General features: G+C 45.3%; 1 protein-coding gene across 2 annotated transcripts in view; it reads right to left on the bottom strand.

The window, feature by feature from the left end:
* The window catches only part of LOXL4 (lysyl oxidase like 4), a 321,773-nt gene that overhangs the window by 165,713 nt on the left and 143,733 nt on the right, over window positions 1-12,327 (bottom strand). Inside the window, exon 4 of one of the 2 annotated variants that reach the window (XM_069611542.1) lies at window positions 11,425-11,633. In XM_069611542.1, the coding sequence (XP_069467643.1) occupies window positions 11,425-11,633 (209 nt within the window). The remainder of the gene's footprint in view (window positions 1-11,424; window positions 11,634-12,327) is intronic. The other variant, XM_069611543.1, reaches the window with a different exon arrangement.

The raw sequence follows: 12,327 nt of genomic DNA, 5'->3' as shown, positions 1-12,327 counted from the left end.
AAGACTGAACTCCGGCATCTATCCCAGAGAAATATTGCCCATCTGAAAATGCCACCCAAAGAATAAAGAAAAGTCACTGCTTATGCTGAAACGAATCGCCAAATTCATGCAGATCAATCCGGCTTCAGGCCTGAAAGAACCACGAAAACATGCCTCCTCCTTATCAGAGAGAACCTAATGTAGTCTCTTGCTAGGAATAAGCCAGTACCCTTGATCTTACTAGACCTATCAGCACTATGGTATGGTTAACCAAACATAACTGTCCCAAAGACTTCATAATATGATGGGCACGGAAGGCACTCCATTGATAGGGCACACACGCTATCTCCAGGAGCACACTACCCAAGTGAATATTGGTTATTTCAAAGCTTCCATATCTCAATCGTTCTCCGGTGTACAACGGGACTCTATTATCTTGCAGTGGATTTGTTATAATATAAGACCCTTGGCAGACCTAATTGATCTGAGACTTTCACCAGCACCTTTGATTTGTTTGGAGATGGCTCTCAAAGAGGCCTAGACATTCCACCAGCAGGATAAGAATCTTGAATCTGTTGCCTACAGAGGATCTGGGATCGGACACATACCAATCATCTCTGCATCAACATGGATACAACTGGGATCATTTGATTTGGTATTACATTACTAAAATGGCTTCCTTTTTCTTGGCGAACCCCAGTGGGAGCTCTGCCAGCACCAGGATGCAAAGAGATGACCACATGTCCTCTCTAGCTCAAGCTAATGTCACTTCTCATACAACACATTTATAAGGCACCCATTATGTGTAGATGCAATAGAAACGTGAGATGAAAGAGGGCTTCATCATATCACATGATTAATTACCTTCGACCCACTCTCCTCCACCCCACTTTTTATTTGTGTGCTTTGTGTTCCCCGTTGAATGCTCATAGTCTATATCGTTGATTGCCCTGCTGCTTTCACATACTGTGTTTTCCTTAGCACCCAAAGCAGTTTTCAGCAGATCGATACTTGCCAAATCTACAACATCAAATTAATATTTCTTTGTGTGTGTATCAGTACATGCTTTTGGGACCTCTATGTCAGTGTTTGCATGTCTGTGCCAATGTCAGTGTGTATCCATGTATTTGTAAGCACGTATGGGGGAGAATGTGTGGGTATGTGGACATGTCAAAGTAAATGCTGGTGTGCTAATGCATGTCTGTTAGTGTGTGAGAAGACAGGTTTTCCAATCTAATTGCATCCGTGCACGCATGTTTGTGTGTGTGTTTGTGTGCATGCGTGAATGCGTAAATTCCTGAATGCCTATTGGTATATGCTTGCCAGTGTATGTGTGGACATGTGTGTCCAACTGCTTGCATGTCAGTGCTTATCAGTGTATGCATCTGTCAGTGAGTGCATGTAGGGGGTATTTGTGCATAACCTGGGAATATAAGACCTGTGAGAGGACTACCTGCAACTAAGAGCGGACTACGTGAGCATATGGTGCTAATTCATGGCCATTTGACTGCAAAACAAGGCATTTGAGGAGAGTATCATGGCATAAGAAGTCACGAAGAGGTGGGAGTATGTGGGAATATTATGTAGATTCTTGATCAACGAAAATGAAGCTGCAACACCAAGGACATAAATCATATCAGTGAAGGATAGAAGACATCTTGAGGATTTCGATTGGCTCCCAGAGTGTGACCGGTATTTCATTTCCATTTTCAATTTAATTTGATTTTCAGTTTCATAGCCGATAAGATAGCTCAGTGGGTTCAGGGCTCGCTACTGTGATCTGTAGGTCGCAGGTTATTTTCCCGGCAAGGCCAACTCAGCCATTAATCCTTCCGAAGTTAACAAATGAGTACCAATTTCGGTTGGGTGATATTGTATGTAAATATGTTCTCTGTAAAGCACTTTGGCAAAAGTGCAATATAAATAACACATCATTATCATTCATTTGAATGTCCGTTTTTGCTAAATCCTTACATTCCAGAGGATCCTAATCAACATCTAAAGGCCTTGACTCAAAACGGAAGATCCCCTGGGCCTGCAACACCAATGATTCTGCATGCAACCTCCCAGGGGAGGCTAGAAGCTATCCTGTGCATTCTGAATGGCTCCCAGAGGGTCACTTGACGGTACCATGATGATGGAATTTTATTTTAAAGTAATTTTTTTTGCCTAATCCTGCCATTCTAGAAGATCCAGGACAACATCTGGGGATCCTAACTCAAAAGAAATCTCCCTGGCCCTACAACACCAAATAACTCTGTCTGCATCCTTCCAGGAAAGGCTAGAACTATCTTGAGCAATCTGATTGGCTCAGAGAGGGTCATGTGACATGCTGCATCACAAGTTACTGAGTGTCCCCTGGGCTTCCAGCCCAGGCCTTCACATCTAAGGGCCATCAGCAGCAGAAAGCAACTCTCTGGTTGGGCCTCTCAGGGCTGAAAAGGACCTATGGCCAAAGCTCCTGCTTAAGCCAGGTGTGACATTTTTTATGAAACCACTTCTTTGCCTCTTCACTGAAAACCCTACCCCCGCTCGCCCCATAGTCTTGTGTACACACAGGGGCATCCTTCGACTCCATTTAACATAGTGATGTCCTTATCTTGAGGAATCTATGGCCAGCCCTGTGTTGGGACAGCTACCTGCTTCATGGACCTGCTAACTGACTTTTGGTCAGCTCTAGGTCTAGTCTATCCCAATAATCTAGAGGTTTTACCTGGTCCTTCCCAGCCAACCATTCCTCTCTTCCGCCCTTCCCCACCTGCTTACCCACCGACCCTCTTCCTCCTGGGCTGCACACTTCCTCCACTGTCTTCACTTGCTGCCTTCTTGTACCCTCATCATGAACCTTGACTTTGCTCCCTTCTTCCTCGTATTCTCTCCTCTCCTATCCTTTTCTCATGGCCTACAGCCACAACTCAGTCTAGCTTCTACCATACTCTTTTCCCTCTCAATCCTCCTTCTCTCTACCTGCAGCTGCACCCCTCACATCTGACACTCAAGTTGTCCCAGGATCTCCAACTTTATCTATCCGACCACCTATTGCAAAACATGCTCCTTGCTGCTCAAATCCACCTCCTTCCCATCTTTCACTTGGCCCCTGAAATGCACAACCCCTTTGCAATACATCTTCCTGCATCCCTGACCATTCCAACCCTTATCACTCTAACAGAAACCTGCATCTGCCCTCATGCCCCTGGTCCACCCTGACTCTGCGACCTTCTGCCATGCTCCCGGATCTCTAGAGAGAGTGGTGAGGTTCACCATCAATAAGGCCTTCACCACTGCCGCCCTGCGCCTTCTACAAGACAATAACAACGAAATCTACTTTTGCAAAGACAGACCTATTGACTTTGCCCCTGCTTGTTAGTTTTGCCAACGCGTGTCATCAATGTAATGGCACATGCGAGTAGACTTTGAAAAGTAGGAAAATTGGCTGGGTAAATTGTTTAGGTTTGTGGTCACTTAATCTTTTTGTAAAATAGCTTGGAACGTGACATTCCAGTGCTCACATTACAGAAGATTCATTGCATTGAAAAGCTCTTGCTCCTAGCGACAGACAGGCGCACACTTCAGGTAGCTTTCCATCTTTACCGTCACGAAAAGCAATTTGGGGCTTGTCGGAAACTTCTGTCATGTAAAGACTTGCCGGATATGTCAGACTAAGCAGACAAGTCCCTTCAACACCAACTGCCCTGCTTCAATCCCACTTGAAATATGTCGCGTGCCAAGATTCATGAATTTAATTTTCCTAAAATTGCGCAGAATAGTTCATTCCAGAAGGAATCAGTGAGATTAGGGGTGGATTAAATGATGGAGTCATAATAATTCAGTGTATGCTGCCTCATCCGGCTAATGGCAGGATTAGAAATGCAGAGGCTTAAAACGTGTTACATCATCAGTGTACCTGGAAACATTGTGAGGTCAAAACAGGGACACAATTCTCCAATTTAAACCACATTAAATTCTGTAGTCAACTGAAAAAGAAACTACTTGTAAATCTGTGGGCCATATTCTCAAAACAGTTTTCGTGCAAGTGATGCGATGCTCACCTGCACCAAAACACGAGGTGCCCAATTCCAAAAGAGAACTCGAATGTGCAAATGATAGATGTGCGCATTTAAATGCCCTTCTTCCCGCTTGGACACTTTTAAGCAAATCAGGGGGTGTTCCTGGGCATTTTAAAGCACACTGCATTTTAACAAACTGGATGTGCTTTAAACTGTGCAGGAAACAAAGGGATTCCGCTGCACCCGTTTTAGAAAAGGCGCAGGAGGGCGCACTATGCACGACAGGGTCAGCCCGGACATTGCAATGCAATTCCTTTGAAATGAAAGAGCAGCGATGCACACTTGCATTTCTATCCGTCAAACAAGAATACAAATGTGTTTTTATTTTTCATGCATTTCACAACGACGATGCAATACAAGCAACCGCTTGGGTGCTGGGAGCCTGTAATTCATTCGTGTTGGGAGTCTGGTGGCCTATCTCCAGACTCTCACAGCTTTTACTGGGTGGCCAGGCTCCAAATGGTCTCCAGGGCAATACGGCAATGCCTGAACCCAAAATGCAAAATGCTAGTGTGGGCCAATATTTTGGGCCAATGTGGGCCACCTTTTTTGGGCAATGTGGGCCAATTTGATGAGTTACTGGACCATGCGGCTAATTGTTTTGAACAGTGTTACCGAATAAATAGTCTTTAAAATGCGCAATTTGCATCACATTTTATCAAAAAGCTCCCCTTTGGGTACTACTCAAACAGTCTGTCACAAAAGGAATGAATGGCCATTTGCAACTGTGGCCCACTTTTTGCCCCAGTCCGAACCTGTGGGTGGTTCATCCCATAACTGGCAAGATCTTTTTTTTAAAGAATATTTTTATTGGTTTTTCACATGTGGTGTTTCTAAACAACATAACAATATCAACCATCCCCCAAGCCCCCCACTCCCTCCCCGACTAGGAAGTGACCGGTTTTCACATCTTCTCTGGGAAGTTTCTCACGTCCTTCACCGAAACAGGTCCAATATTTTTATTTTGTGTGGGCACCATGTTCTTTGTAGTCTGATTGGAGGTCCTCCAGAACCAGGCCCCAATCGTTTCCGAACTTTTCGTGTGCTCCTTGAATATTATATGTTAATAGTTCCATGGTCATATGAGACCACACCCTTCTCGTCCATTCCACTGCTAGTGGTGGGGATTTTGTGCTATTTCCAGCCATGCCCCTATCAACAGGCCCATGAAGTTCCTTTTCTGTGTGATGTTCAGTTGTTTATCCCTGGGATCCCAGAGTCCCCCAAGCCACACTTCGTCTCCTATGTGTTCTATCCTTGGGAACATTTTTTTTTTCATTTGAGCTTCAATCTCTTCCCAGAATGGACACAGCTTCGGGCATTCCCACCAGATATGTTGCCAGTCCCCTTTCCCTCTGCATTCCCTCCAGCATATATCTGTGGAGTTTGAGTACATCGTGTGCAGTCTCTCTGGGGTATAATGCCATTGCAGCATCACTTTTGTCCACATTTCTCTGGTTTGGATGGCTCTCGTCAGTTTTGGTATCGTGCGCCATAAGTATTCCCATCGTTCCCTAGGTAGTGTGTTTCCCAGGGATTTCTCCCACCTTTTCATGTAATGCCACGTGACTGGTTCTGCTAGCGCGTTTACATATTTGTAAGCATTAGAGACGATGTTGTGCGTACCTGTGTGTGTCATAATGTACGTTTCAAAGGGAGTCAGGTCTCTTGAGGCTGTTTCTTTTATGCGGGGTGAACTCCGCCAATGGTGGAGTTGTTCATATTTATAGCGGTCTTTGGAAGTTAAGTTCAGCAGTGCTGTGCACTCCTCAAATAACCTTATCTGCTGATCTTGATGCATATCTCCTACCATCTTGCACCCTTCCTTCTCCCATTTCCGGAATGCTCCCCTTTCCATTCCTGGTGGTAATTCTGGGTTTCCAAACAATGGCATAAAAGGGGCTGGGTCTTTAGTTAATGTTTCTTTTTTAATTGCATCATCTCACACCCCCAATGCTGCCTTCATTATCTCACTGATATTTGTATTAACGTGTCTGAATCTTCTGTTGATCCATAACAGATGTCTGGTGGGGGTAGTTGCTACTGCCCTATCCTGCGCCTCCCAGATTTTTTCCCCATTTTCCGGAATCCATTCTTTCAGCAACCAAAGCTGGGCAGCTTCATAGTATTTCTTAAAATGTGGTAAGGCGCACCTCCCCCCCTCCCTTCTGTGAGCTGTCAGGACCGTACTTGAGATTCTTGGGGTTATGTTCTGCCATACGTAATTAGAGACCATCTTGGTGAGAGACCTAAAGAACGCTGGGGGAAGCCTTATTGGGAGGGCTTGGAATAGGTGTATTAATTTTGGGAGAGTTGACATTTTTACCGCTGTTATTCTGCCCCACCATGATGCAGTCAACAGGTACCAATTTAACAGGTCTTTTTTAATCTTAGCTAAGAGTTGTGTGTAGTTATGTGCATATAGGTCTTCCATTTTCCCCATGAGCGTCATTCCCAGATACTTGATTCCCATAGTTGCAATTTTCAATTGAAGTGCCGATGCGGTTGCTCGGATTTCTGCTTTGTTCCCTGCCAGGATCAGAATTTCCGATTTCTGCCTATTTATTTTTAGGCCAGAGATTTCCCCAAAGGTTTCTATAACATCTATTAAGTGCGCAAGCGATTTCTTTGGGTCCCCCAGTGCCACTAGCATGTCATCTGCGTACGCTACCGATTTGTGTGCCTGTCCCGCCATTTCTATCCCTATTATATCCGGGGTTTCTCTAATTTTTGCCAGAAGGGGTTCTAGGTAAATTGCATATAGGAGGGGGGAGAGCGGGCTCCCTTGTTTCGTCCCCCATTCCAATCTCACTATTTCCGATAGGCCTCCATTGACAGCTATCCTAATGGATGGGGAGTTGTAATTGGCACGGATCATATCAATGTATCCCTGCCCCAGTCCCATTTTCTCGAGTACCCAAAATAGGAAAGACCATTCTACCCGATCAAACGCTTTCTCCAGGTCTAGGGCTACCAGGGCTGCTGGAGACTGTTTGATCCCAATTTTTTCAACCAGTTGGAGTACTCTACGCATATTATCATGGGTTTGTCTACTTGGAACAAACCCGGATTGATCTTGATGTATCAATTTTGGAAGGAGTGGTGCCAATCTAGTTGCTAGTATTTTAGTGTATAATTTCACGTCTAGGTTGATTAAAGCTATAGGGCGATATGCAGTGGGAAGTTGTTTCTCTTTCCCCTTAAACGTGTTAAACAAGGCTGTGAGTGGCGGGGCCAGAATATCTTTATAGGTTTTATAAAAGAGTGCCGTAAATCCATCCGGACCCAGGGCTTTATTTTTCGGGAGGGCCTGGATTGTGGCGTTGACCTCTTATAATGTGATTTCCCTGTCTAGAGTCAGTTTGTCTTCCTCTGTTATCAAAGGGAGCTGTACCCCTGCTAGAAAGGGGTCTTGCTGTTCCTTTCCCGGGAGATCCGAGGTGTATAGTTTCTGATACAATCTTTGGAATATGTCTCCTATATCGGAGGTTAGGGTCTTAAACTTGGCTGATTCATCCTTCAATGCCTTTATTGTCTGTGACTGTTGCTTACCTTTTAATTGTCTCGCTAGAAGTTTGTCGGCTGTATTTGCCTTCATATAGTACTAGTGTTTTGTGTGGAGGAGAGCCCTTTCCGCCTTTTTCGTGCGGAGTGCTTCTAATTGCCCGTGGACGTGTCTTAATGATTGCGTGAGTTTCCTGGATGGGGCCTGAACCAATTCGGCTTGAATCATGCCTATTTTTGCCTCTAGTTCCTTTTCCCATTGGTGGTTCATCTTCTCCCTCTGAGATTTGAGTGCTATGAAATGCCCCCTTGTTACTGCCTTCAAGGCATCCCACAGTTTTCCCTTATTTGTATACGGAGGTCGTTATTAGCCAGGTGTTTTGGAATATGTTCTCTAATTGTCTGTCCCAATACCTGATCTCTAATTATGTCCTCTGGGAGACGCCAGGCCCATAGCCGAGGGTAATTTTCAACCCAGTTAATGGACGCCCACAACGGGGCGTGATCCAAGAGCGTAATGAGGTCAATCTCGGTCTGTTTTATTTTTCCTAGGATTCCCACCGAGACCCATAAGTAATCTATTCTTGAGGCCGTATTGTGTACATATGAGAAGTATGTATAGCTTTTCTGCTTCCCGTTCATGTTGTGCCATGCGTCTGCCAGACCTAGATATGTCATTTTCTGCTTTAATAGCTTTGACGGGGCATTCTGATCCTGTTGCTTAGGTCCTGATCTGTCTAGGGAAGGATCCCATGCCATGTTGAAATGCCCTCCCAATACTATGTCCCCTGTAGCTTGTTGTTCTAGTTTGTCCAGTGTCTCCCTTAGGAAGCCATCCTGACCTGTGTTGGGGGCATAGACAATGGGTAATGTGAGGGGCCTAATTTCATTTTCTATTGTCACCATCAGGAGCCTCGCCTGTTTGTCCCCTCAGGTGTGTTTGACTTGCGCATGCAGGGAATCTCGGATCGCTATTAGCACCACAGCCTTTTTCTCTTGTGCGTTCGCCTGTTGAATCTGATTAAACCCTTTCATACGCATTTTATGTTTGTCTTGAGCTCTTCTGTGTGTTTCTTGAAGCATTACAATATCGTAGGCGCCCTGCCTGATGAATTGCTCCACTTTCTTTTCGCTTGACTGGGTGATTTAGGCCTCTAACGTTATATGTCAGTATTTTTAGCCCCATCCCCTTTTCTGTAGAAGAAGTCTTTCGCTAGGTCCTTTTCCCTTTTTTATGTGTTCAGAAAATGTCCCGGTTGTCCCCTGTTCCCCCCTCTCCCTTCCCCAACTTTGTTTCGCGCAACCCCCAACTGACGTGTCCTCTCTCCCCCCTCCCAACAACCCTGAAGATGGCATGATTCCATATGGTCGCTCAGGAATTTCGCCTTGTGCATCACACCCTCACATACTCTCAGGGATAACTTTGAAGGGGCTCCTAAACCCTTCCCCATGACTTCAGTGGCAGCCGGGTCCTCCCCCCTTCACCTCCTGGCACCTGTTATTTGGACTCTCGTATCATCTTCTGCTGCAGATTAGTGTCAATAACCTTGCAGTTGTGTTATCTGTCTGCTTCTGTTTTTGGGGTACTTCCCAGATTGTTACTTCTTTCTGCTGGGGAGTCTCGCCCTTCTATTAATCGCAGTCCATTCCCATTTATTCCTTCTGGTGATGGGGTCCGTGCCGCTGGCCTGTGGTAGCTCATCTTCCTGATCCTGAATGTTCAGCAATCTCAGACCCTCTTCCCTTGTTGTTATTCTTTTATGCGTCCCCTCCTATGTGAACAGGAGTCCGAGGGGGAATGTCCAGTTATATCTGATTTGACGTGAGGCCCGCTCCCTCGTTACCTGAGACATGTCTCTTCTTTTTTGGAGCGTTGACTGTGCCAGATCCTGAAACAGATATATGTCTTCCCCATTCAAACTGGCAAGATCTTAACCCCATCAGTGGCAAGCAGAAGAAACACTACCATGACAAGACAGTATAATGTCTTCATCTCCCCTGCCATGTCATGCTTTATCAGTACCATCTTCCAAAAGGCCAATACTCACTGGGGTAGCTCTATATTTTCAGAAATAAATGCCTCAAAATAAGCTCTTATGTCAGGATTCACAAATTACAAATGCACCCCCATATTGTACTTGGATGTAGGGCACTAAACTACAAAATGTGGATTTCTAGATGTTTTACACTACAACTCCCATCATCCTACACCAGCATAGACTATCATGAAGGATGGTGGCACTTGGAGGCCAAAACATCCGGAGAGCGCCACATTTCAGACCCCAGCTCTAGGCGGTAATGATTAAAGGGAGGCATGCGGGCATGGTGGATATAGGGCAACCCCCCCATTCACGGCAAAAAAGGATGTCAAGGAGGAATAAATACCCACAATTGGAAATGCAGGATCACTAAAAAATAAAGAATGTCATGGTTCATCTTAGAACCACCGCGCCCAGTCTTGGACTGTACACTTTTCCATCAAGCGTTTGTTCTTCTACTTTTGTACTGCAATGTCCCCATACATACCAAGTCAACACGCGATATAATCTCTGCACATACAATAGTCTATTCCTGACTTTCATGAACGCAAACATTCCATACACAACACCCATGCATTCACTGAGGACGATATTCTTCAATCTCTATAGGAACAGGAGATTGAGAACTCATCCCTCCCATGGGCAGTGCTATGAGCTTCCACCTCTAGAGTATGGAGTTGCATTCCAGTTGGATACCCAACCGATGACCCTTACTGCGTCATTATTGAGGTCCATGCGTTGATCACATCTTGTCAGTACCACAAGATCTTGACTTGCCCAGTGATTGAATGTCCACCTAAAAGTAGGTATGGAGTCCATGAACACCCATAGATGTTACCACACCTGAGTACCCAGCAAAGTAGTTCTCACTCACAGGCAGGCCCGGGGACTTTGAGAGTGGACAAGCTGTGCACCCTCAGATTCTCTATGCAGTAATCCCCGCATTACAACACTTGTCATAGAAATCACCACTCCAAGGAACTCTCACCCGGTTGAGTTCCAGTCTGGTATTTCACTGCTGAAGTTTAGAAAAATTAGATATTTTTCTTTTGAAGTCAGGGTTTGAAAAACGGCGCATATATCCTGTTACCTTGGTTATTAACATGTTGGAATGTTTTTGCACATCTTTTACTGTTATTTTCATATCATGCTACATGTACTGTTGTTGTTCTTATTACGAAACATATAGCAAACTGCGGCTCTCCAGAAGATTTGGACTATGTCTCCCATGATTCCTCACCATTGACTATACTAGCTAGAGCTGATTGGAGTTGTAGTTCAGAACATCTAGAGAGCTGCAGGTTGTAGGCCCCGGAGTGCCCTTGAGCTGGTTGCACACCTTAATCCTCGTCAGTGGTGTCGCTAGGGGATGCTCAGGGGGGCCCAGCCCCTCCTCTGAAATCCTGGACACTCCCTTTTGCCCCCCCACCACAGCTGGACTACTCTCTCTGCACTGTCTGCAGTGCTGTGTCCGCCTGCATGTCACACACACACACAGGGCCGCAATCAATGCTACCGCACAACAATGAAGAGCTGTTAAGGTCCCCTTGCAGCCAAGAAAAGCCCCTCCAATTAGAATGTAGCACAGGAAACCTCTTATGATTGGTCATTAGTGACTTAATGGTTTTGTGCCTACATTCTGATGGGAGGGGAGGTGCAGTGGGGTGTGGTAGTTGATGTGCCCCAAAGATTCTCTGCCTGAGTCCTTCTGACGTCACACATTGCCCTTTTATAGGCGGTGCCCCACTTTTGTCCGTGACCCCCCTACTTTTGTCTGTGGCCCCCTCTGTGCCCCCCTTAAATGTGATTCCTGGCGACGCCACTGGCTCTCGTACCTGTAGAATTTGTCATTGGGCAGCATCTCCCCGGGGAAGCCCATCATTCCGCACACCACCTTGCTGTTGCTCATGGTCCAGTCCGTGCTGCAGACCTGCCTCCACCGTCCCGCGTGCTTCACTTCAACGATCCCTTCCGTCACAGGGGCGCTCGCCTTTGCTCGTGCCAGGATCGGCTTGATCCGAATCTCCTCAATTTTGATGGCCTGCTTTAAGCAAAAACATAAGTTTTAACGCATTAGACGTTGCAGGGAAATATCAGAAGATCACTGATATGAAATGAAAGGCATCTTTTTGTATCTCTCTGCCTTCCCTTATATTCTTTGCAGAGCCTTTCACTCATTTGTAATTGACATCCATAAGTGCAGCTATCTGTTATATTCTTAATGTCCACTCCTTGATATGTATAATCAAGTAACTTTATTGTAAGACCCCACAGCCTCCTCCTCAGCTCCGACAGCCAACCGCCACTGTGGAATGTTGATTGCCAAACAGGCATCAACATTCCACCAGTGTGCCTATGCACGAGCCCGTGCATATTACAACACTATCTTTTAAATATCGCTGTAAACAAATACATTTTTGTTACGAGTAGAAATGGAGTAATATTCCTCAATTATAGCTCACGAGTTATAAACAAGGGCCCAGTTTCCCACAGGACTGACCCCGCCCTTCATCGTCCTGGGGCCTATGGATGTGTCAAAAATGTGGGCACAAATAACAGCTATTATTGCAGTGCTTAAATGCGGAGGACTAAGACATAAAGCGCTACATGTAAATGTGACTTCAGTATTATCAAAAAATGAAACACCTCAGCGATAGCAGTTTTTCAAATAGTGATATTTGTTCATAACGCCAATTGTACAACATACATAACATTCACAATATATTGGGTACACGCTG

This window comes from Ambystoma mexicanum, chromosome 8, assembly GCF_040938575.1.
Source record: "Ambystoma mexicanum isolate Mex_15411 chromosome 8, UKY_AmexF1_1, whole genome shotgun sequence".
In the NCBI taxonomy this organism is placed as follows: Eukaryota; Metazoa; Chordata; class Amphibia; order Caudata; family Ambystomatidae; genus Ambystoma; species Ambystoma mexicanum.
The sequence above is the reverse complement of the archived record's forward strand: the minus strand, read 5'-3'. Positions and strand labels throughout refer to the sequence as shown.